The sequence below is a fragment of the Solea senegalensis genome, unplaced genomic scaffold (genome assembly GCF_019176455.1).
Source record: "Solea senegalensis isolate Sse05_10M unplaced genomic scaffold, IFAPA_SoseM_1 scf7180000015117, whole genome shotgun sequence".
Taxonomy (NCBI): Eukaryota; Metazoa; Chordata; class Actinopteri; order Pleuronectiformes; family Soleidae; genus Solea; species Solea senegalensis.
This window is the reverse complement of record NW_025321227.1, coordinates 35,001-56,260: the sequence shown is the minus strand read 5'-3', so window position 1 is coordinate 56,260 and position 21,260 is coordinate 35,001. Positions and strand designations below refer to the sequence as shown.

The 21,260-nt window shown below is 40.1% G+C and overlaps 3 protein-coding genes across 5 annotated transcripts in view; all 3 read right to left on the bottom strand.

Annotated features, from left to right (window-relative positions):
* Nucleotides 1-1,061: 1,061 nt before the first annotated feature.
* Nucleotides 1,062-5,190, bottom strand: cfap418 (cilia and flagella associated protein 418). 3 transcript variants are annotated; one of them, XM_044017143.1, is made up of 6 exons: nucleotides 4,954-5,190; nucleotides 4,307-4,412; nucleotides 3,526-3,578; nucleotides 2,891-2,956; nucleotides 2,709-2,804; nucleotides 1,062-1,648 (listed from the first exon to the last, which is right to left on the bottom strand). In XM_044017143.1, the coding sequence occupies exons 1-6, from the start codon at nucleotides 5,097-5,099 to the stop codon at nucleotides 1,423-1,425; spliced, it is 693 nt and encodes a 230-aa protein (XP_043873078.1). In that variant the 5' UTR covers nucleotides 5,100-5,190; the 3' UTR covers nucleotides 1,062-1,422. The 3 variants fall into 3 exon arrangements, with proteins under 3 accessions (XP_043873078.1, XP_043873079.1, XP_043873080.1); XM_044017144.1 differs by having other exon boundaries at nucleotides 4,980-5,184; XM_044017145.1 differs by lacking the exon at nucleotides 2,709-2,804.
* Nucleotides 5,191-9,398: 4,208 nt separating this feature from the next.
* On the bottom strand, nucleotides 9,399-12,659 carry cd83 (CD83 molecule). The gene is made up of 5 exons (XM_044017149.1): nucleotides 12,536-12,659; nucleotides 11,796-11,938; nucleotides 11,187-11,415; nucleotides 10,967-11,061; nucleotides 9,399-10,323 (listed from the first exon to the last, which is right to left on the bottom strand). The coding sequence occupies exons 1-5, from the start codon at nucleotides 12,570-12,572 to the stop codon at nucleotides 10,168-10,170; spliced, it is 660 nt and encodes a 219-aa protein (XP_043873084.1). The 5' UTR covers nucleotides 12,573-12,659; the 3' UTR covers nucleotides 9,399-10,167.
* A 769-nt stretch (nucleotides 12,660-13,428) lies between these two features.
* Nucleotides 13,429-21,260, bottom strand: part of zgc:113232 (uncharacterized protein LOC541546 homolog) — a 17,077-nt gene continuing 9,245 nt past the window's right edge. Inside the window, exons 16-28 of the mRNA XM_044017147.1 lie at nucleotides 20,726-20,770; nucleotides 20,482-20,535; nucleotides 20,336-20,389; nucleotides 18,585-18,638; nucleotides 17,962-18,033; nucleotides 17,022-17,057; nucleotides 16,883-16,927; nucleotides 16,772-16,804; nucleotides 15,565-15,711; nucleotides 14,612-14,788; nucleotides 14,432-14,522; nucleotides 14,251-14,328; nucleotides 13,429-13,951 (exon numbers count right to left, since the gene is read on the bottom strand). Coding sequence (XP_043873082.1) covers nucleotides 13,746-13,951; nucleotides 14,251-14,328; nucleotides 14,432-14,522; nucleotides 14,612-14,788; nucleotides 15,565-15,711; nucleotides 16,772-16,804; nucleotides 16,883-16,927; nucleotides 17,022-17,057; nucleotides 17,962-18,033; nucleotides 18,585-18,638; nucleotides 20,336-20,389; nucleotides 20,482-20,535; nucleotides 20,726-20,770 — 1,092 coding nt within the window. The 3' untranslated portion in view covers nucleotides 13,429-13,745. The remainder of the gene's footprint in view (nucleotides 13,952-14,250; nucleotides 14,329-14,431; nucleotides 14,523-14,611; nucleotides 14,789-15,564; nucleotides 15,712-16,771; nucleotides 16,805-16,882; nucleotides 16,928-17,021; nucleotides 17,058-17,961; nucleotides 18,034-18,584; nucleotides 18,639-20,335; nucleotides 20,390-20,481; nucleotides 20,536-20,725; nucleotides 20,771-21,260) is intronic.

Here is a 21,260-nt window from a genome sequence, read left to right as displayed (position 1 = left end):
CTGAAGGATTCTAACAGACTTGTTAGAACATCCTGATAATAAGGAGTTACAGTAATCTAATCTAGATTAACAAAAGCATGAACTAGTTTTTCAGCATCCTGTAAAGACAGAATGTTTCTAATTTTCATAATGTTCCGCAGGTGGAAGAAGGCTGTTCTGGAAATGAGTTTTATGTGTGAATCAAAAGACATTTCCTGGTCAAAAGTAACTCCAAGGTTACTCACAGTGGAACTGGAAGCCAGGGTGATGTCATCTAAAGTGACAATGTGATCGGAAAGTTTTTCTCTGAGGTGTTTAGGGTCGAGTATAAAAGTTTAAAAGTAGAAAGTTACAGGTCATCCAGGACTTAACGTCTCTGAGACATTCCTGGAGTTGAACAACCTGATTTATTTCATATATAAACTGAAGTGTGTGCGTGGGTTCTCTCCGGGTTCTCCGGCTTCCTCCCACAGTCCAAAAACATGCAACGTGGGGATTAGGTAAATTGGACACTCTAAACTGACCGTGACCGTGAGTGTGAGAGTGAATGGGTGTTTGTCTCTATCCGTGTGTGGCCCTGCGATGTGATGTTGTGATGTCCAGGGTGTACCCCGCCTATCGCCCGATGTAGCTGAGATTGGCACAGCACCCCCCGATGACTGACTGACTACTTTTACTGTCTTTGCTGCTGTGACATAATAAATGTTCCTGTTGTTGGACTTACTGTTTCTTTCTTTTTAAACTTACCTAACATTACTGTGTCTTATCTTGTTGTGTTTTACAAATAAAGCTGGACCGGACTGGACTGATATGGACATCTGAGTGGAGAGTGGAAACACATGAGTCTCAGTTGTGAGTGAGGACAGTCTGTGATATAGACTCTTATTGTGTCATCTGATGACTCCTGCAGCCCACGCCTCCTCCTCCTCCTCGTCTGGACATTTATGTACAGTTTATGTCCTGGATGTGTCCATCTGTGGACACATCATGATTCATGTTCATGGAGACACATGACAGAGAGTGTGTGTGTGTACACACATACACGTTTGGTTCTTATTTTTAAAAGTAAACATCGATCATCGTGTTTTTCCACCACAAAGACAATCTCACTTTAATTTAAAGAAATAATATTTAACTTTTATCACAATCAGATATTACATTATTATTACTTTCAGCTAAAACAACACTTTGTGTTAAATACAGAAGTAAAACTGTGTGTAGATTTTTAAAGCCAGCTGTATCATGTATCATGTGTCACAAACACATGGACACAGCAGAGTTTCCTGTGGAAGTTGGAGGTTCTGGTTTTGGGAGTGGCTACAGCGCCACCCTCAGGTCGTGCCCCTTTTCCTAACGTCCTATTATGGTTTATCAGTGACTTTCCCTCAGCTGTCTCGTCTGTGACATCACTGGTTCAACATGCCGTTCCAGAAGGAGTGAACGTCAGTCCTGGTGTTTTCCACAGACCCATCTGAGCTGAGGCTGGAGCCTGAGCTCTGTCAGCTCAGAGGAGGAGGAGGAGGAGGAGGAGGAGGAGGAGGAGGGAGGGAGGAGGAGGGCGAGGGAGGAGGACGAGGAGGAGAACCAGCTGCACTGGCAGGCGTATGCCCGGAAACCTCTCTTCCTCTTTAGTTTGGTTTGGAGCTTCTGACGGTCCGGAATGTTGTTTCTGCGAAGACAGGGATGCGGTGAGAGCTGGATTATGTAACTAACATACAGTAACTATGTTAACTAACCAGCGAACTAACTAACACTATCAGTGCTGCTATGATCACATTCACAATCAAACAAAACCAAAGGTGTAAGGTCACAGTGATTGTTTATTTGAAATATTAATATATCATGCTCATTGTAAAAAGGATGGACAACATAATATAAAAATATATGTATGTTAATATATATACACATACATACATACACATACATACATGTATATATATGTCAGTCTAAGTCTGCACTGTGACGTCTTTATCTCACTGTGTGACAGACTTTAACAACTTTAAAAACGGGAAACTGAAGTTTGTAAACCACTCACTCTCACACACCAAAGTCCAGAGAGAAAATCAGTGATTTTAGCTGGAGGGGACACAGGAGCTGCTGGTCCTCTGCTGCCTCGTGTGGTCACTTTCTGTCACTGAGGTCAATCTGAACAAAGGATTTCAAATGTCAAAGTGACAAAATAAGACATTAGAACTTAGTGATGGAGGCAGCAGTGTGTGTGTGTGTGTGTGTGTGTGATGTTAAAATCACTGATTTTAATCTCTATGGACTTTGGTGTGGGAGAGTGAGTGGTTTACAAACTTCAGTTTCCTGGTGGAAAAGGCTGCATTTATTATACACTGAGGTTGTTACACGTTATTTCTGATCAAACATCTGTGCTGGTTTATTATCCAAGGATTTTAGCACTTTGTTCAAATGTAAAGTGCAATACAAATAAAATCTATTATTGTTATTATTATTATTATTATTATCATTATTATTATTATTTGACGAGGGAGACTTCCTGAAGAACATTTCTGTGGACGTTTGTGCAAATGTCTTAAGGCAGCTGAGACAAGAGACACAGAGATCACCACACACTCACTCACTCACTCACTCACTCACTCACTCACTCACACACTCCACTCACTCACTCACTCACACACTCACACACACCTCACTCACTCACTCACACACACACACACACACACACACACACACACACACACACTCACCGTCTGCACACTCACCTGAAGAACAGGTAATCACAGGATGCTTCCCACTCGCAGTCATCAAACATCTGCACCCCAAAGTCACAGGATACACACCTCAACTGGTCACATGACCTGTCCATATACACACACACACACACACACACACACTTGTGGAATCAGTTATGACCAAACTTGGTAAAATAAACGGTTTTCCACACCTCTTGGTTGTGGCTGTTCCAACACCGTTAGTGAGTGAACTCCCGCCGATGAAGACGGGACAGCACCTGGACGAAGAGCACACACAGCAGAAGACAGTGGTTTACAAACTATATTCTGCTCCTGCTTTAGAGTCTTGGACCAATCAGAGCAGTTCAGAGAGACAGCGTGCTTCTTATTGGTTGTTCCACGAAGTCTACGATATCTTAAGAACATGTTCACGTCTTTATCTCACTGTGAGACACACTTTAACAACAGGAAACTGAAGTTTGTAAACCACTCACTCTCCCACACCAAAGCCCACAGAGAAAACCAGTGATTTTAACGTCACTCACACTCACACACACACACACACACACACACACACACAGGAGCTGTTGATCCACTGCTGCCTCCATCACTAAGTTCTAATGTCTGATTTAGTAAGATTTTGAATTCAGATTGATCTCAGTGACACAAAGTGACCACACGAGGCAGCAGAGGACCAGCAGCTCCTGTGTCCCTGTGAGCTTAAATCACTGATTTTCTCTATGGACTTTGGTGTGGGAGAGTGAGAAAAAAACGAAAAAAATCCATCCCATGACCCATCTGTGGGTCCCGACCCAGTGTTTAGGAACCGCTGAAGTAATGGACGTACCTTCTCCCTCCAGACTGAGACGACGGCTTCTTCTCTGCTGGAATCTGTTCCCTCTGAAATAAAAGAGTAGGAGGAGCAGAGAAATAAATAATAGTGATAAAAATGATAATCATGATAATAATACCCTTGTTTTTTAAATTAGAAAACGAATACATTTGAGATACGTGTATGTCATGAAACAATGAATAAACTTCAATGATGTTAGAGGTCTGTTAACATCATTGAAGTGTACATGTACATACATGACAATCACATTTCATTGACCATGTTTTAAGATGATCTTTTCTTTTCTTAAACCAAACCACTGTGTATGCAGTGATGTTGTGTGTGTGTGTGAGACAGTTGTCTTCTCGATCTATTCTCTCGCCTTTGAGAGCTGATTTTATTCTAAAATATATGTTTTAATAGAGGGGATGTATAAAAATGTACTCTTATCTATAAGTATTTTCATTATTAGAATACATTGTAAACCACTCACTCTCCTACACCAAAGAGAAAATCAGTGATTTTAACACCACACACACACACACACGCACACACACACACTGCTGCCTCCATCGCTAAGTTCTAATGTCTTATTTTGTCACTTTGACATTTGAAATCCTTTGTTCAGATTGACCTCAGTGACACAAAGTGACCACACGAGGCAGCAGAGGACCAGCAGCTCCTGTGTCCCCACCAGCTACAATCACTGGTTTTCTCTGTGGACTTTGGTGTGGGAGAGTGAGTGGTTTCCTGCTGAGTTAGGGCCGGTGCTTCCCTCTGTGGTCATGTTGTTTACCTTCAGTTGAGCAGTGTCCCTGTGCTGCTGGTCGTCTAGCAGATCTTCCAGGAGGGCGTCGATGTCCTCGCTGATGCTGTTTTTCTGGACTGTGGGTTTCGTGGCACTACAATCAGAGGCAACCAGCAGGTCATGCTAAATATCAGTAAACTGTCACTGTTTGGACAAACATTCATCAACTAAAATCTTACATATGCTGTATTTTGTGACAAATTTAACTACGTTTAGTTTGTCCGTCACTGTATTATAATAATAATAATAATAATAATAATAATAATAATAATAATAATGATATGTATGTGTAAAGCTTTGTGTACGTATATAACTGAAGTTCACAATGACAATGATAATTATTTTTCTACATTTTATGGACCAAATAAATAAGAAACTATTAGACAGATTAATCGATTATCCATGTAATCGTTAAGAGAACATTTACACTTATTTTACTTACGACTTTTAGACTTTCTTAATTTAATTCGACGAAAACTCTGTAAATAATTCAATTAAGTACTAAACGAATAAATATATTAACATTGAACTGCTTTGTTTATAAAACATTTAAAATGTCATAAAATAACCAAAGTTCTACATAAATGATGATAAACGCCAATGCTAACACTGACCGTTAGCCTAGCTTTGTTTACCTGCGCGTGTGCCTCTTCTGCCTCACCTCCTCGCGCGTGTCCGCGTGTCCTCGTGCTGACGACGCGACAGAAACATGGCGACAGAACTTTTCTTCCACTTCGTCCAGAAGTTCGTCCAGGTCCAGGTCCAGATCATCAGCGTCCATGTTTGTGTCCACGGGACGGTCGCCTAGCCTAGCTAGCACACGTACAACACAAGCTAGCCATGAGCAGGTCGCCGTTGCCTAGTGACACGGACGAAGCGGAAACGGAGCAGTGAACCTGTCTTCAAAATAAAAGCACCGGGTCAACTTGTTTTGCAGGAATTCTTTAGGACCTGTTACGACTTTGTTACGACTTTGGGGCAAAAGGGACTACTCGGGTGGGGGAAAGAAAAAAAGAAAGAGGAAGGATGGGGGGGAAAGAGCGAAAAATAAAAGGAGAAAAAAGTTCACTATATCCATTTCTTCTCTACTCTCTTATCTTCTCAACATTGTTTACACAAACTTCTGCACTTATTGCAAGTTTATCATCACTTTAATTTTCCTGTCTCTTGTGGGATTTGAATCTGTGCTGTGGCAACACCCCAATGTACCACAGCGCTTTGGACATTCCTAAAGTCTACTGTAGGTGGCAGCATGCACCAAAACAATGTATAATTGTAAACATAAACTTATTAAATGACTTAGTAATTTTTATTATATTATTTTTTCTAGTATCTAGTACTTAGTAACTGTAAACTCTCCCATCATGTTTCCACCTGTCTCCTCTCCTTGTCACACTGGGGGGTGGGAGTACAAACAGAGGGCCGTATTGTTCAATAAATAAATCCACATGCCACAGTGACTCATCATGGCTTAGTAAATAATTTCACCTACCTTATTCAATTCAATTCAATTTTATTTGTATAGCGCCAAATCATAACATACATGATCTCAGGGGGGTATTCCATCAAGCAGGCTAAAGGCAAAGCCAAGCTTAAATGTCCAAGTCTGGCTAATATGAGTGAGAGTTCGGTTCCATCAAAGAGGCTGAGATTAGCCCCAACTCAGTAACCATGGAAACTATGACTCTGGCTAAACCTCAACCATGGCTAAGCCATAACTGTGGCTCAGGTTTCCGTTCCATCAATCTGAGCCTCAACCCTGTTCCACCAAGGTGGCTAATGTGAATGCCAGCCAAGTAACCATGGTAACTTATGCTGCCGGGCAAACCTGGTCTGTAGCAGGCTAAAAGTGAAGCTTAGCACCATCTATGATCAAAGAATGTCCAATAGACAGAAACAGAGACACACACAACTGTCATGGAATGATAAAATAATATGATAAATATAAACTATATAATAAAATGTATTCAAGAAATTATTTAGACTAATAATTATATATTATATACTATATAATATTAAGTACATTAAAGACCATTATCACCAAAATAAAATATAATAAAAAATAAGACACAAATAAATACAAAATTAAACTAATTAGCAAAAAATATAATAAAAGGAAATTTAAAGAGATCATCCTTGTTTTGATGTAACAAGGGTTAGGGCCTCTGATTGATAGGAGATAGATGATTGATTTGCTGTCACCTGCATTCACTTACTGTAATAGGGGTCCTCGTCTCCATTGAATTGCTTGATTTGCTAAAATGATTCTAGATAAATAATCAATAGATCTGTCATATGATTATTTCCTATAGAATGATATCCAACCTTGCATTTCTTCATGTAATAATCTACCATCAATTGTATGATAAATGTGATGAGTCATGTAAAATACTTTGATTAAATGTAGCCTATTATTATCAAAAATGTAGGCAAGGCAACTTTATATAGCACATTTTAGCACAAGGTGATTCAAAGTGCTTTACATAAAATAAGATGGAAATACAACAATTCAACATATAGCATCTGGGACAAAATACAGCATGTAAAAATGACAGGCTTAAATGAAAATGATATCAATTCCATACAATTGGCCATGCAGGAAATAAATGAAAGCTATCCCATCGATTTGCATTAACAATCAGTTGATAAATGTGATGAATATCACTTTCTAACATTACTACTAGGACTGCCAAATGATCAAATATGGAGAATTTCACATAAATTGCAGTGAAACAATAATGTTATTTTAATTATGTTCATATGAATGTTACTTATTAGGGCTGTCTTTTTGTTCTTTGGGGATTTTCCTTTTAATTTTAGGGTTTGGTTGCATTAATAGATCCACATAATTGATTAGTTTAAAACAAAAACCATCAGGAAATCAATTGGTAGATTATTGTCTACATATATTTTGTCCCTTTGATGGAGGATTTATAAAACATGATGATGCTGAAATACTCGCTTTATTGATTGCCACGGTATTGCCCTTCTTTGGGATTATGTGGCTGTAATCCTCATATACCTCCATGAGGAGAACATCTCTGCACGCTCTTTTCCTTTGCTTTTCGGCATTTTTCACAGTTTCTGCGCTCGACTACAATGGGCTTTTTATTTTCCCTGTGGGCGTGCACAAGGTTCAACAGGTGAGGCTTGACTAAGCGTCAGGTGGAGCCAGCTGATTTCACTTGATGGAACGACTTGGAGCTAGATTGGGAGGTGGAGCTTAGTCAAGCTTCAAGCTTACACCTAAGTCTGGCAATTCTTAGCTACGTTGATGGAATACCCCCCAGGTACCTACATGTATTCTGTTGTTTATATACACGTACGTCAATAAATACACAAATGCAGCAAACACGTGCAACTGGGTGCATGGTGAACAGTTGTTGTGGAGTTGTCCACTAGATGGCAGTGATGGACTTCACTACAGCGAGTCACACAGTATGTTGTGGGACCTAAATTTGTTTACACTCGCATTACAGAACGTAAATTAATATTTTTCTCATACAACACTTGCTTTGCCTGAGATTTTTTTCCTTTTTTAACAAAATAAGAACAAACAACTTTTTTCCACTTTCTTAAAGGGGACATATTATGCAAAATCAACTTTTTAACCATTTCAATACTTATATTTGGGACTCTGGAGGCCCTACCAGTCGCCAAAGTGTGGAAAAAGAATACTCAGTCATGTTTTCGTGGTCCCCCTTAGTGTAAGTATAGGCGATAAAACGCTCGATGTTGAATTCCCTGCACTTATGACGGCAGCATGCGCATTTCACCGCGAATGTTACCGCCCCACCAGTAAGTTTACTTGGAGAGCTCCACCTTAGCTCCACCTTGTCCCTGCGAGAGTGCAGGCGAGGGAGGAAGAGCGGTATTATGTCAACACGGAGGGACAAGTGTGCTGTTGGTGGCTGCACAGTGGAGCACAGTGTTTTACAGAGGATTTTATATATGAAGCTAATGTGCCGGATAAAGTCAGCAAACGTGTGTTCGTGTGTTCGCACCACTTCACATCAGACTGCGGCCAGCGGTCGCCGTATTTAGTCAGCGATGTACAAACACACACATTGTTAAGAAAAGGTCACATAGAGGTCATAACTGACCATTCTGACACGTCCTAATTAAACATATTTGTTCAGTACGTCCTCCATGACCGGAGCACAGACTCAGTCTGATACACTCACATACAGCAGCTGTTTATGCAGCGATCAGCGGTGGATCAGTGGTGCTGTCTCTAAGTGTTTTTAACTTATTTACAGTTGGACAGTGTTCGGCTCCATCCTTATGTAGGACGTCTCTTCCTGTGACTCACGCTGCCATGTTGATATTATCAGAGAACTAGTGGAGGGAGGGGGAGAGGAATGAGGGGAGGGAACAGGAGTTGAGCGAGTGAGCGCTGTAAAGAGGACAAATCAGAAACCCCCTGGAAGAAGTCGGCGTGTGTTTGCCTGTGTCTAATTTGCATGTAAAGGGGTGGGTTTAGCAGGGTTATTAAACTGCTATGGTGCTTCAACCTTATGGTATTTTGACCAAAGCATGTCACTGACATGTTCATTAAGACACCAGGGAACTATTTTAATGGGGGAAATAGGGTATAATATGTCTCCTTTGAAAAGGTTTTTCTTGCAGTGTAACAAATGAATCATCGTCATAAACACACACTCATAATCATGTATATACGCACTCATTAAAGACATTGTTCATGTTTCTTTGCAGTGCAGTTGTACGTTATTTACATAAAGGCTCATTTCACACATTCAAATTAAATCTTGTCAATGTCCACAAAGACAAAGACACTGAGGGTTTTTCCCAGTCCGAATGTAAACCAACCACAGGCAAACAATGACATCACAACTCTATTTTTATTCTTTCGCTTCCTCTTCTAAAGGCACACTGCAACTCATTTACAAGAAAATAAAATTAGCCTTCTTTCTGAGAAACTCTTCTTTATTATTATTATTATTATTATCATTGTTATTTCTCACATTTATTTTATTTGGGTGGAGAGGGAACAAAACATGTAGATACAGTAGAATATTATGTATTTTTGTGAACGTCAAAATAAATGTCTGGGACTGTATGTTGGCGAGTGGATTTTATTGACATGATTATTGATCACTTACTAAAAACTGTTCCTTTAAGAAAAAGGGAAATAATAACAACAACAACAACAACAACAACAAATTTGCACCAAACATATAAATTAAATAACTTTCTACAAAACCTGGATTTTTCAGTGTCACATTCACAAACGTTCAAGGATTTCCAGGACCAGTGAGAATCCTGTGATGAGAACTTAATAAAACTATAAAAACTATACACGAAAAATAAAAAAGAAACCCAAAATCCTGTTAGGAAACATAGTGTTGTTGTTTTCGGGCTGAAACAATGATCTGATTGATCCGTTTGAGTGTTTGTTAAATGTGAATCTTCTCTGCTTCCTTTGCTCCATAAATCCCAGAAGCCGTGTTTGGTTTGGGAAACATCGTTCAGCACCTCCTGACTACTCATTGATTATGTGAGAATATAATGAATGGAATGACTTCGACTTCCTTCTTTCACTTGCTCACGTGGACAGAAGGAGCCGTGGGATTGAACCACAAACCCTCAGCTCCACAACGGCGGTCGGAGTCCAGGTCCACCGGTGTGACCTGGTTCTCCGAGGATGAAGATCCATCCCTCAGGGTTTTGTTTCCACATGTTTTCCTCCAGTGAATCAGTAAATAATGATCATGTTCTCTGATGTTCATGAAAGAGTCTGATGATCCATCTGCAGAGGAGGAGGAGGAGGACGACGACGACGATATAGGAAACACGGACGGCGTCTTCCAGGTTCTCTCGTCTCTTCTTTAAACAATGACGTGCTTCATGGTGGCTGTTTTTGGACCCAGAGTGTAGATCAACATCAAGTCCTTCTTGTCCAGCGGTTTGAGTGCCGAGTCCACGAGAACGTCCTTGTGTGTCGTGGTCTTGGTTCTGTCTCTGATCGTGTTCCTCAGGCTGCTCTGTGGTATAAACACGCACATATGAAGCGTAAATCAACAAATAAAGACATTTCTCTGTCCCGGACAAAACCGACATTTCTGACCTCCGAGAGAACTGGAAGAAACCATTTGTTCAGAAGATACGTGTGGCACACACACACACATTAATGTCACATTAGCGTCACGCTCGACTTCTATGACACGATGTCGCGATATTTAAGTCACGAGAGGAAATGATCACGATATATAAGCAATATGATAATATCACGACATATGTCACAATACGATTATCACGATATTTAAGTCACAACAACGATATTATCACGATAAATCCTCATATGATATTTTTTACTATATTGCGATTTATACTGTAGTGTTCGTGAAATCATAGCTCCAGTGAGAGTGAGCACTTGGCGCCATCTAGTGGACTGAAACATTAATGTTTGTACTTGAACGTGTATTTGTATCACTTCTGTACACGCATTACTGCCCCCTGCTGGTGTCTGTGAACATGTTGATACAGTGCTAATTTCGACAGAGTAAATTTAGTATTTAAGAACACACTTAAATATGAATTAATTCTCTCTTTATATTAATGAAACGTAATGTTTCATTAAAGTACTTGTTTCTATGTGTGTGTGTGTGGAAATATTGCATGACTTACATAGCTTATGAGGAATGTTACCAGTGCTATCATCAGCACGGCTGTGGCCACGATGACGGAGTAACGATCCGCCGCGTGTTTATCTGACGAACAATCTGAACACGACAAGAGGGAATAAAAGTGAGTCAGGTTTGAACCTGCATCACAACATGGCTGCCATCTTTAAGAACACGTCTTTGTCTCACTCAGAGACAGACTTTTTACATCTCCAGACCTGTACCTGTCAGAGTGAGGTGGACCCGCCCCTCCGTGTCCTGCTCTCCCACAGGTGAAGTCAAGTGACACAGGTAAACGCCGCCGTCTCCGCACGTCACGTTGGGCAGGAAGAGGCCGTGAGACTCCGCCTGAAGCTCCACCTCTCGTTCCATGTCGGCGTAGAATCTCGTCACGCCGTCAGGAAGATCTCGAGTCACGAGGCCGGTGATACCAGGCGACGGAGACTCTGTGACCTGCAGAGACAGAGGACAGGGTCAGAGGACAGGGTCGGGACAACAATAACAACCATGCTAACAAAACTGTGTTAGCTTCATGTTAACGACACTGTTTTAGCTTCATGCTAACGACACTGTGTTAGCTTCATGTTAACGACACTGTGTTAGCGTCATGCTAACAACACTGTTTTAGCTTCATGCTAACGACACCGTGTTAGCTTCATGCTAACAACACCGTGTTGGCTTCATGTTAACGACACTGTTTTCGCTTCATGCTAACGACACTGTGTTAGCTTCATGCTAACGAAACTGTGTTAGCTTCATGCAAACAATCAGGTCATGTGATGAAATACAGAAAAACAAATTAGCAAAGCGAGGTTTTAAACGATTGTTCTTACTTTGTACCACCTGACCGCTCGGTAGCTGACACCAGGTTTGTGTGCGGCCGTGCAGTGAAGGACGCAGTCTGACCCTGAGACTGACTTTGTCTCCGGCAGCGTGTCCTCGAGGACGGCGCTGTCCACACACAGCAGGGACAAACCTGAGGACAAGCATGTGTGATAATGACAAACTGAGTTTATACTAAAACCTTCCTCCTCCTCTTCCTCACTAATTATGAATTATTATTATTATGTTTTGGATGTTTTTCTTTACAAACTCCTCACTTACTTTGACTTCTTAAAACTCAAGTCCATTTTATATCAGAAAGTGACTTTGTGAACTTAAGTAAAGTAAATGTAATAAACTTTAAGACTTTTACTTAAGTAATATTATTTTAAAAAGTGCCTTCAACTTCTACCAAAGTCATTTCTGCTCATATACTTTTACTCTTTAAGTGTCACTTTATTCCTTTACATTTTACTTCACTTATATCTCTGTTTTAAACTGGAAATACTTTTTACTTAAATTTTTACTTAACATTTATCTCTGTTTTATTACTTTTTTTACTTTAACATTAGGTACTTTATACAGGACTGGAGAATTTAAGTAGATTTTATATCAGAAAAGTAAACGTAACATACTTGTACTTTTACTTGAAAGTACTTTCTACAGGACTGCATGATTGTGTGTGTGGTTTCGTTTCAGTTTCAACATGATAGTCATCATTATAATAATGATAATAATAGTAAATACTCACTCAGTAAAAGCAGCGTGAAAAAGCAGCTCAGAGACATGATGATGATGATGATGATGACGAAGATGATGTTTAGATGAACTGGCGCGCGCTAACTCTGACACACACGAACTTCTGTCCAATTTTAAATCTAGAGGCAGACGAGGGGCGTGGTCTAAGTGGCTGTGAGGGGCGTGTTTGTTTTTCAATTGAAAGAATTAGAAAAACCCAGCAGGGAAAGTTGTGTTTTCCGCTTTGTGAAATAATGAGCTCATTGTTTGTATTTTTATGAGCGAGTGAGTGAGTGAGAGAGTGATTAACACGTGAAGCGACTCCCCTGTTTACTCGCGCCGAACCGCTTTAGTGTCTGTGTGCGTGCAACTGTGAGCTCGCGGACGAGACCAGATCGCTTTTAAAAGGGACTCATTTTCGGCTGGAGTTTGGCGTCAGTGTGAGAAAGTTTTGTTTGTTAGTTTGAAACACAAACGAGTGATTATCACATGATCACGTGTAACGACCTGTTATTGAGGTAAAGTGACACCGAAAGTGAAAGTCCCGGGTAATTCCCGTGTTTTCCTTTCACGGGGAAAGCGGAAGAGAAACCGATGAGAGTCGCGTGGAAACTCCTGTGATGTCATGTGACATTAAACACCCACGCGGGGCTTTCTGGATTCAATCTTAAATTCATCTTTATGCCACTGTGAGACACAAACCACTCACTCTGCCACACCAAAGTCAGAGAGAGAATCAAAACATTAGTAAATTATGGGATACAACCATTACAATTACTTATATGACAGCAAGAAAAATGAATAGATTATTTTTTTCCTCCGACTTTTTACACATATTTTGTCTCTAAATAAATGAATAGTATTTTAAAAAATAATTATTATTTTAGTCTAAAAATATAACAAAAACAACATCATGCAGTTTATTAGAACATATTAACCATGTATTTGAGACACTTTACAAAATATTTACATGACATTTAGTTTTCTTTTTTGTAATTTGGGCTTTTAGATAGTTTGTTTACTCTTTAAAATCAAAAATCAAGATACAACAAAACTGTTGGGAGTAAAAAAACATCCTTGTTCAACGCTCTCCTGAAACTGTGGAAAAGTCTCAGATTCTCCACGAGGTCGTGAAACGTGACGCTCGATTCCTTCCACTCTCACTCCGACTGTGCTGGACCGGACCTCTCCAGCAGGTGGCGCTCTGACCGTGTGTCCCGTGTTCAGACTGTTGCACTGACCGGTCCTTTCACCAGACCCTGCTCTTTACGCGTCACCGCGGCGTAGATGCCGCAGTCCCGCGCCTCGCAGAATCCTGGAACGCCGGCGATCCCGAGCGCGCCACGTGGACCCGGCGCTCCGGGGAACCCACGAGAACCGCGGGGACCGTCCACGCCGTTCCTGGGTTCTGCTGGGTGACCCGGGAAACCTGAGGACAGCAAGTTATCATCATTATACAGGACAAGGTCTTCAGTTTCATTACTCTAAAGGGACATTTCAGGCTTTTTCATGCCAGCGGAGAAAAATCTGTTAAAATCTGCGTCAGTCTAAGTCTACGATGTCTTTAAGAACGTGACCACGTCAGTGACACAAAGTGACCACACGAGGCAGCAGAGGATTTCTCTGTGGTTTACAAACGTCCGTCTCACAGTGAGATGAAGACGTGATCATGTGACATAGATTGTATCACATGAGGTTAAAGTGTTTCCTGAAGTGAAATGTGAATACCTGTGAGGCCTTGTGGTCCGTCAGGTCCTGGAAGTCCTTTACCTGGATCACCTGCGACGCCTTTAGATCCTTTTTGACCTGTTGATGAAAAAAATGAAATAAAAAAACCAGAAACATAAAATGTGTCTTTGTCACCAACGTGTGTGTGTGTGTGTGTGTGTGTGTGTGTGTGACCTCTGACCTCTCTCTCCCTGCGCTCCGCTCTGTCCCTGCAGTCCTCGATCGCCCTGAACTCCTCTGGATCCTTTCACTCCAGCTTTTCCTGCTTTTCCCTGAAGAAGAGGAGGCAGTTTGACATGAACCTTCATCATTGTTTCCTAATTAAACTCAAACTATTGTCAGCTTGGTTGTCGGGACTCACAGGTTTGCCCGGTGAGCCTGGTTGACCTCTGACCCCCGGGGGCCCGATGAGTGTGCGGTTGTTGACGGGGCAGCCCTGTGAGCACTTGGTCCGGATGGAGGCGGCGTACTGCGAGATCTGGGCCGTCACCACGCCGCGGCACAGCTGCAGGACCTGCTCGTCACTGAGACCGGAACCCTGAACCAGAACCACTGATCAGCTTTGACTGGAACATGAGCTCGTTCAACTCAAAGCGAGAGTTCTGAGGTTTTACATGATGCTGACTGAGCTGTGAGCGCCTCCTGCTGCTGAGAACCAGCATGAGACAGACAGGCAGACAGACAGGCAGGCATAAAATCTACGTCAGTTTCAGTCTCCCACGTCTTTATCTCACCGTTACACGGGGACACAGAGCTGCTGCTCCTCTGCTGCCTCGTGTGGTCACTTTGTGTCACTGAAGTAAGTCTCAATATGAAATATTTACATCAGACATTAGAACGTAGTGATGGAGGCAGCAGTGGATCAACAACTGCTGTGTGTGTGTGTGTGAGATACTAACACATAGGCAGCCATTTTGTGGTTGAGACTCCAACACAAAATGGCTGCCAGTGGAGACGCAAGGAAAATCTAATTTTAGCCCCTTGAACAAAAGATTTATTTAATAATATCTCTCACTTTAAATCTACGATCACGTCTTTATGTCACTGTGAGACACACTTTAACAACACAACAACAACCATTCACTCCCCACACACACAGCAGTTGTTGATCCACTGCTGCCTCCATCACTAAGTTCTAATGTCTGATTTAAATATTTGATTTAGATTTACTTCAGTGACACAAAGTGACCACACGAGGCAGCAGCAGCTAAAATCACTGGTTTTCTCTGTGGACTTTGGTGTGCGAGAGTGAAACAAAGAAGAAAAGCAGATTTGAGTATTTTCCCTGATGTGGAACTGAGAACACAGACTCACTGAGGGACCTTGGACTCCTTTTGGTCCTGCTCGGCCTTTAAGGCCCGCGTCGCCACTCGGACCGAGCTCTCCTCTGGTTCCTGGGAGTCCCGGTGGACCCACGGGTCCAGAGACTCCATCGCGACCGGCCGCACCCTTCAGTCCACGCTGTCAGGGAAATAAAAGAAAAACAGGAGTTTCCACGAGTTCCATTTAACATTCTTTAAAACTTTTTCAGATTTATGTGAAAATTCAAGGCACATTTCCTCAGAATCATGTCTGAAGATGAGGTGATGTCGCCTCCTAGAGGAAAACCCTGGAAAAGCTTTGTTAGGAGCTCACGATAAAAGTGTTCCACGGTGGCCATGTTTGTAGTTTCAACACAGCAAAATCTCATTATAAACTACACAAAACACCACAGTTCAATAAAATGACGATACAGTGGAAAGGTTGCAAGCTGCAAATTTGTTTTGTTTTTTACACCATTTTAAAATCTCAAAGTTATAGACATTTAAAAAAGGCATCAAGACTTAAAACAATGTGTAAAGACTAAAGGTTTAAGCTATTTTACAACTTTTATAGTTTAATATTTGAAAATGTTGGGGGACTAAAAGTTTTAACTTTTTAAAAACTTTTAGTCACTCTTTTTATGTCTTTCAATAGTTTAAAAACATTTTGAAGCTGCAGTTTTTAAAAAATGTTGTGGACAGTAAAAAAATAAACAAAATAAGGAATTTGGAATTTTGGATTATTTAAAAAGCCTCAAAGGCCTCAAAGTTCAAGACTTAAAAAAAGTTTAAGGGCTAAAAGTTTTGAATGGAACCTTTTAAGGCCTGATAGTTTCAGTCGAGTAGTTTCAGGACTTTATCACACGTTTTGTCTTTAAACAAAAATATAAGTCTGAGCATAAACAGCCTCAAAGTTCAAGATTTCTGAAATTTTTCAAACTTTATAAAACCTGAAATATTTTTGGGAATATTCTAAAAACTTTTGAGGCAGCAAATGTTTTGCCATTTTACACCATTTTCAGCCTTGTTTAAGGACTTAAAGTTAAAGATATTTGACAACTTTTATAGTTTAATAGTTTTTAATAACTATGCTGAAGGACTAAAGGTTTTGCCTTTTTCTAAACTGTTTTTAAAGACTTAATCACACTTTCCATGTCTTTAAACAAAAATATAAGTCTGTGCTGTTTTAACTTCAGGGTAAAGAAAACAAACATAAGCACCTGTCCTTTGTCGCCTTGCTTGCCCACGTTTCCCTGAAAGAGCAGAAGAAAAAGAACGAGTCAATCACTTCCAGCAAATGTTAGACGAACAAATACCTTCACTTAAATCACCTTTTGACCTTTGGCCCCTTTAATGCCTCTCTTGCCGTCCGATCCCTGCAGCAGAAAAACAAAAAGTTTATATTTTTACGCATTTAGCAGCTGAAATTTTCCTTTTCCTTCAGCTGTAGATGATTTATAAGCAAGTCACCTGATCACCACCGGGTCCTGTCTCTCCTTTTGCTCCCTGGAAGAAAAATAACGTGGTTTCACTTGATTTATTCAAACCAAATAATACGTGAAGACAAGCAAATGAACAAACATGGCAACAACACAATAACAATTTATTGATATTAACGAAATCTTTTCAACTTTTTAAAACCTAAAAATTCTAAAAATTTGACTTTTAAAGGCCTCAGATTTGAATTTTGCCTGTTTTTACGTAAGACATGTTTAGACATTTATTTTCAAAATCTGGGATTTTTTTTTCACACTTCAAACTGTAAAAGTAGACTTTTTGAAACCTTTAAGGCCTAAAGGTTTTGGACGTTTTGAAATGTTTTAAGGTCTCAAACACTTTTATTTTGAAACTTTTAAAGGCCTCAAAGTTCTAACGTCACCTTTAGCTCCCTGGAAGAAAATCAGTTTATTTTCTTTATTTACTTATTTGAGCGAAATAAGAAAAATAGAAACAGAACCATTGTATTATACAGATAATGATATTTTTTGCTTTGAGTGAGGCTGTGTGTAGAAACCCTGTAGTGTTTCTGGTTTTTTTAATCATGTGACCATCATCATGTGTCATGTGGGGACTGTCCCTTGTTCACTTGTTCCTGTTTTTTAAGGCAATAGGTCGCATTAATGTCAAAACAACCCCTGAACTGAGAAGTGGGTTCTCTGGGTAAATGTCACATTCTGTGACAGATTTAGTCTTGTTTACATGAATCAGTTTTAGATTCATACACAGAGAAACCTATAAATCTATCTAGAAATATAAACAAGTTAGGACTGATTTGGATTTAAATGTTGGCTGATCGGTGCCACAGTATCTGGATTGATTGCTCATATCTGACTTTAAAAACCTTTTAATAAAACATAAACGTGAACCTGATGAACAGGTTTCTCTTTGTAATGTGTTGTTGTGTACACACCAGCTGGCCCTGCAGGCCTTCAGGTCCTGGTTTGCCTGGCACTCCTGCATCTCCTTGCTCTCCTGCTCCTCCCTGTTTGAGACAGACAGTATAATCAGCCAGTGAATAAATGAATGAAATGACTCTTTCTTTCTGGTTTTGTTCTTGTTTTATGTTTTTAAACAAACCTTTTAACAAAATTACATTTGCACACGTCCTTACGGTGTGCAAATGTGTAAATGGTGTAAATTGACAGACGACTAAATAATCTGGTAAAAACATACAAGACACAATCTCTGAAGAGTGATGCTAACGTCAGCTGTGTCTCCTGGTAAATTTAGCCCGAGTCCATGATTTAAATCTGTTACTTGTGTTTCCGTCTTCTTCTTCTGCTCACTGTGAGTCTCAGAACCGTCTCTGTGGACCTGTTGGGGTCCGCTCACATGTTCTCCTTCACTTTCTCAATGAAAACAGTCAGTGAAGACACGAGTTGTCCGATTTATACGTTGTCTGGTCTTTACCCTACAACTACATTTACAGTGAACAGCATCGTTTCCTGCAGGGGGCGCTACCTTGGTCGGCATGGCCTGGTTCGGGTGTTCATTTCATTCATTATGTGCTGTATCATCCTGATGCTCACTCACCACAGCGCCCCCTCTGCCTCGTGGACCTCTCACGCCACTGTCCCCTTTATTCCCCTGAAAAAATAAAGAAGACATTTGTCAGGTGACAACAAAACCAGGACCAGGACTTTGACATAGAGTTTAGTTTCCTGTGCTGTGAAAAGGGACCACCATGCAGAACAGAATCAGACAAACTCATGTCCACATCTGTCAGTTTGACCAAGGACAAAACTTTGTTTAAAGCAGATCTATGCAAGATTTATTCCCTCATTTAACAGCTTCAGAGTTACTGTGAAGGTTGTAAGGAAACTGTAGACTGTGTTTACTGTCTCTATGTATCTATGCATCTACAGTATGCATCTATGTATCTATATATCTATGCATCTACAGCAGGGGTGTCAAACATACGGCCCGGGGGCCAGAACCGACCCGCCAGAGGGTCCAATCGGCCCACAGGATGAATTTGTTCAAATTTCACACTAATCTAAACGTAATGTCAAATGCTCCAGATACCCGTGACTAAATGTTTGTGCCTTTATAGATCCAGTGTGCTGTGTAAATAGTAAATTTAGGCATGATATTGTTGAAATTGCACTTATATTTCTCAAGAAATTTCATGTTTTGTAAAATTATCCTTCAGTAAATGTAAAACAAAGGAGAAAAAAACAAAGGGATTCTTGTTGCTCATAGGCTATTATGCTATTATTTTACTATTTTTACTGATCCGGCCTCCTTGAGATCAAATTGTGCTGTATGTGGCCCCTGAACAAAAATGAGTTTGATACCCCTGATCTACAGTATGCATCTATGTATCTATATATCTATGCATCTACAGTATGCATCTATGTATCTATGCATCTACAGTATGCATCTATGTATCTATGCATCTACAGTATGCATCTATGTATCTATGCATCTACAGTATGCCTCTATGTATCTATGCATCTACAGTATGCCTCTATGTATCTATATATCTATGCATCTACAGTATGTCTCTATGTATCTATGCATCTACAGTATGCATCTATGTATCTATATATCTATGCATCTACAGTATGCATCTGTATCTATGCATCTACAGTATGCATCTATGTATCTATGCATCTACAGTATGCCTCTATGTATCTATGCATCTACAGTATGCATCTATGTATCTATATATCTATGCATCTACAGTATGCCTCTATGTATCTATGCATCTACAGTATGCCATGTATCTATGTATCTATGCATCTGTATCATGTATCTATTTATCTATGGATCTACAGTATGCATCTATGTATCTATGCATCTACAGTATGCATCTATGTATCTATGCATCTACAGTATGCATCTATGTATCTATGCATCTACAGTATGCATCTATGTATCTATTTATCTATGCATCTACAGTATGCATCTATGTATCAATATATCTACATTTCTATACATCTATGCATCTATGTTTCTATAGATCCATGTTTCTATATATCTATGTATCCATGTTTCTATATATCTATGCATCTATGTTTCTATATATCTATAGAATTATGTTTCTATATGTCTATGTGAGCATGTTTCTGTTAGCATGTATCTATGTCTGCATGGTCGCGTGTATCTGTGGTCGCGTGTATCTATGTCTGCATGGTCCCGTGTATCTGTGGTCTATCTGCCGTACCTATGGTCTGTATCGCATGTATCTGTGGGCGTATCTATGGTCGCGTGTATCTATGGTCGCGTGTATCTATGTCTGCATGGTCACGTGTATCTGTGGTCGCATGTATCTGTGTTACCTTTGCACCAAATGGGCCAGGCTCTCCCATGAGCCCCGGGACTCCAATTGGACCCTGAGGAGAAAAACACAGAGTGGATAAGTGATTTATTTCATATAATAATCATAAATATGAACATTTTATTAACAGTTAATGGATGAACTCACATCTTCACCAGAGTCACCATCACTGCCTCGCTCACCGTCCACACCTTTTCCACCCTGAGAGAAAATAATACATAAATAAAATAAATCATTCCATAATCTAATCGCACGTTACAGCTGTGTCAGTAGACACTAATTCACTCAGGCTCCTCCCACCTAATTTGTCAGTGTATATTTGAATAAAGAGGCGGAGTCACCTGGACCAGGCTTGGCCTGAATCACATCTGTGACCTGAGAGTGTCCGTACCTTTGGTCCACTGGGTCCGACGCCCCCTGGCTGTCCGGGGTAACCCTGCAGACCACAAACAGAATTATAATATATACACAGGAATATAAATGTAATCTGTCTCTTAAATCCCGATTTATTCTTATTGTGGTTGTATTCAGATTACTGAATGAAATCAGAATACGGTGGTCTTAATAAGATTATTAGAGTCTACGTAATCCAATTATATTAGTCTACATAATCAGATTATTTCAGTGTGCACAACCAGATTAATTCAGAGTATTTTTGTTTTTGTTATCAGATTAATTCAACGGTTTTAATCAGATTATCAGAGTTTATGTAATACAATTACATTAGTGTACATAACCAGATTATTCTAGTAGATATATTCAGATTAGATTAAGATTACTGAGGCAGATCAGAATGATGTGGACTATAAATAATGACATTATTTTATGAAGTACCATTTCTAAATTAAAAGTTTTTTTTTTTTTTTAAATCAGTGTTTCTAATATTTCACAGACTTATAATAAATATGATGATTATCATCTAATCC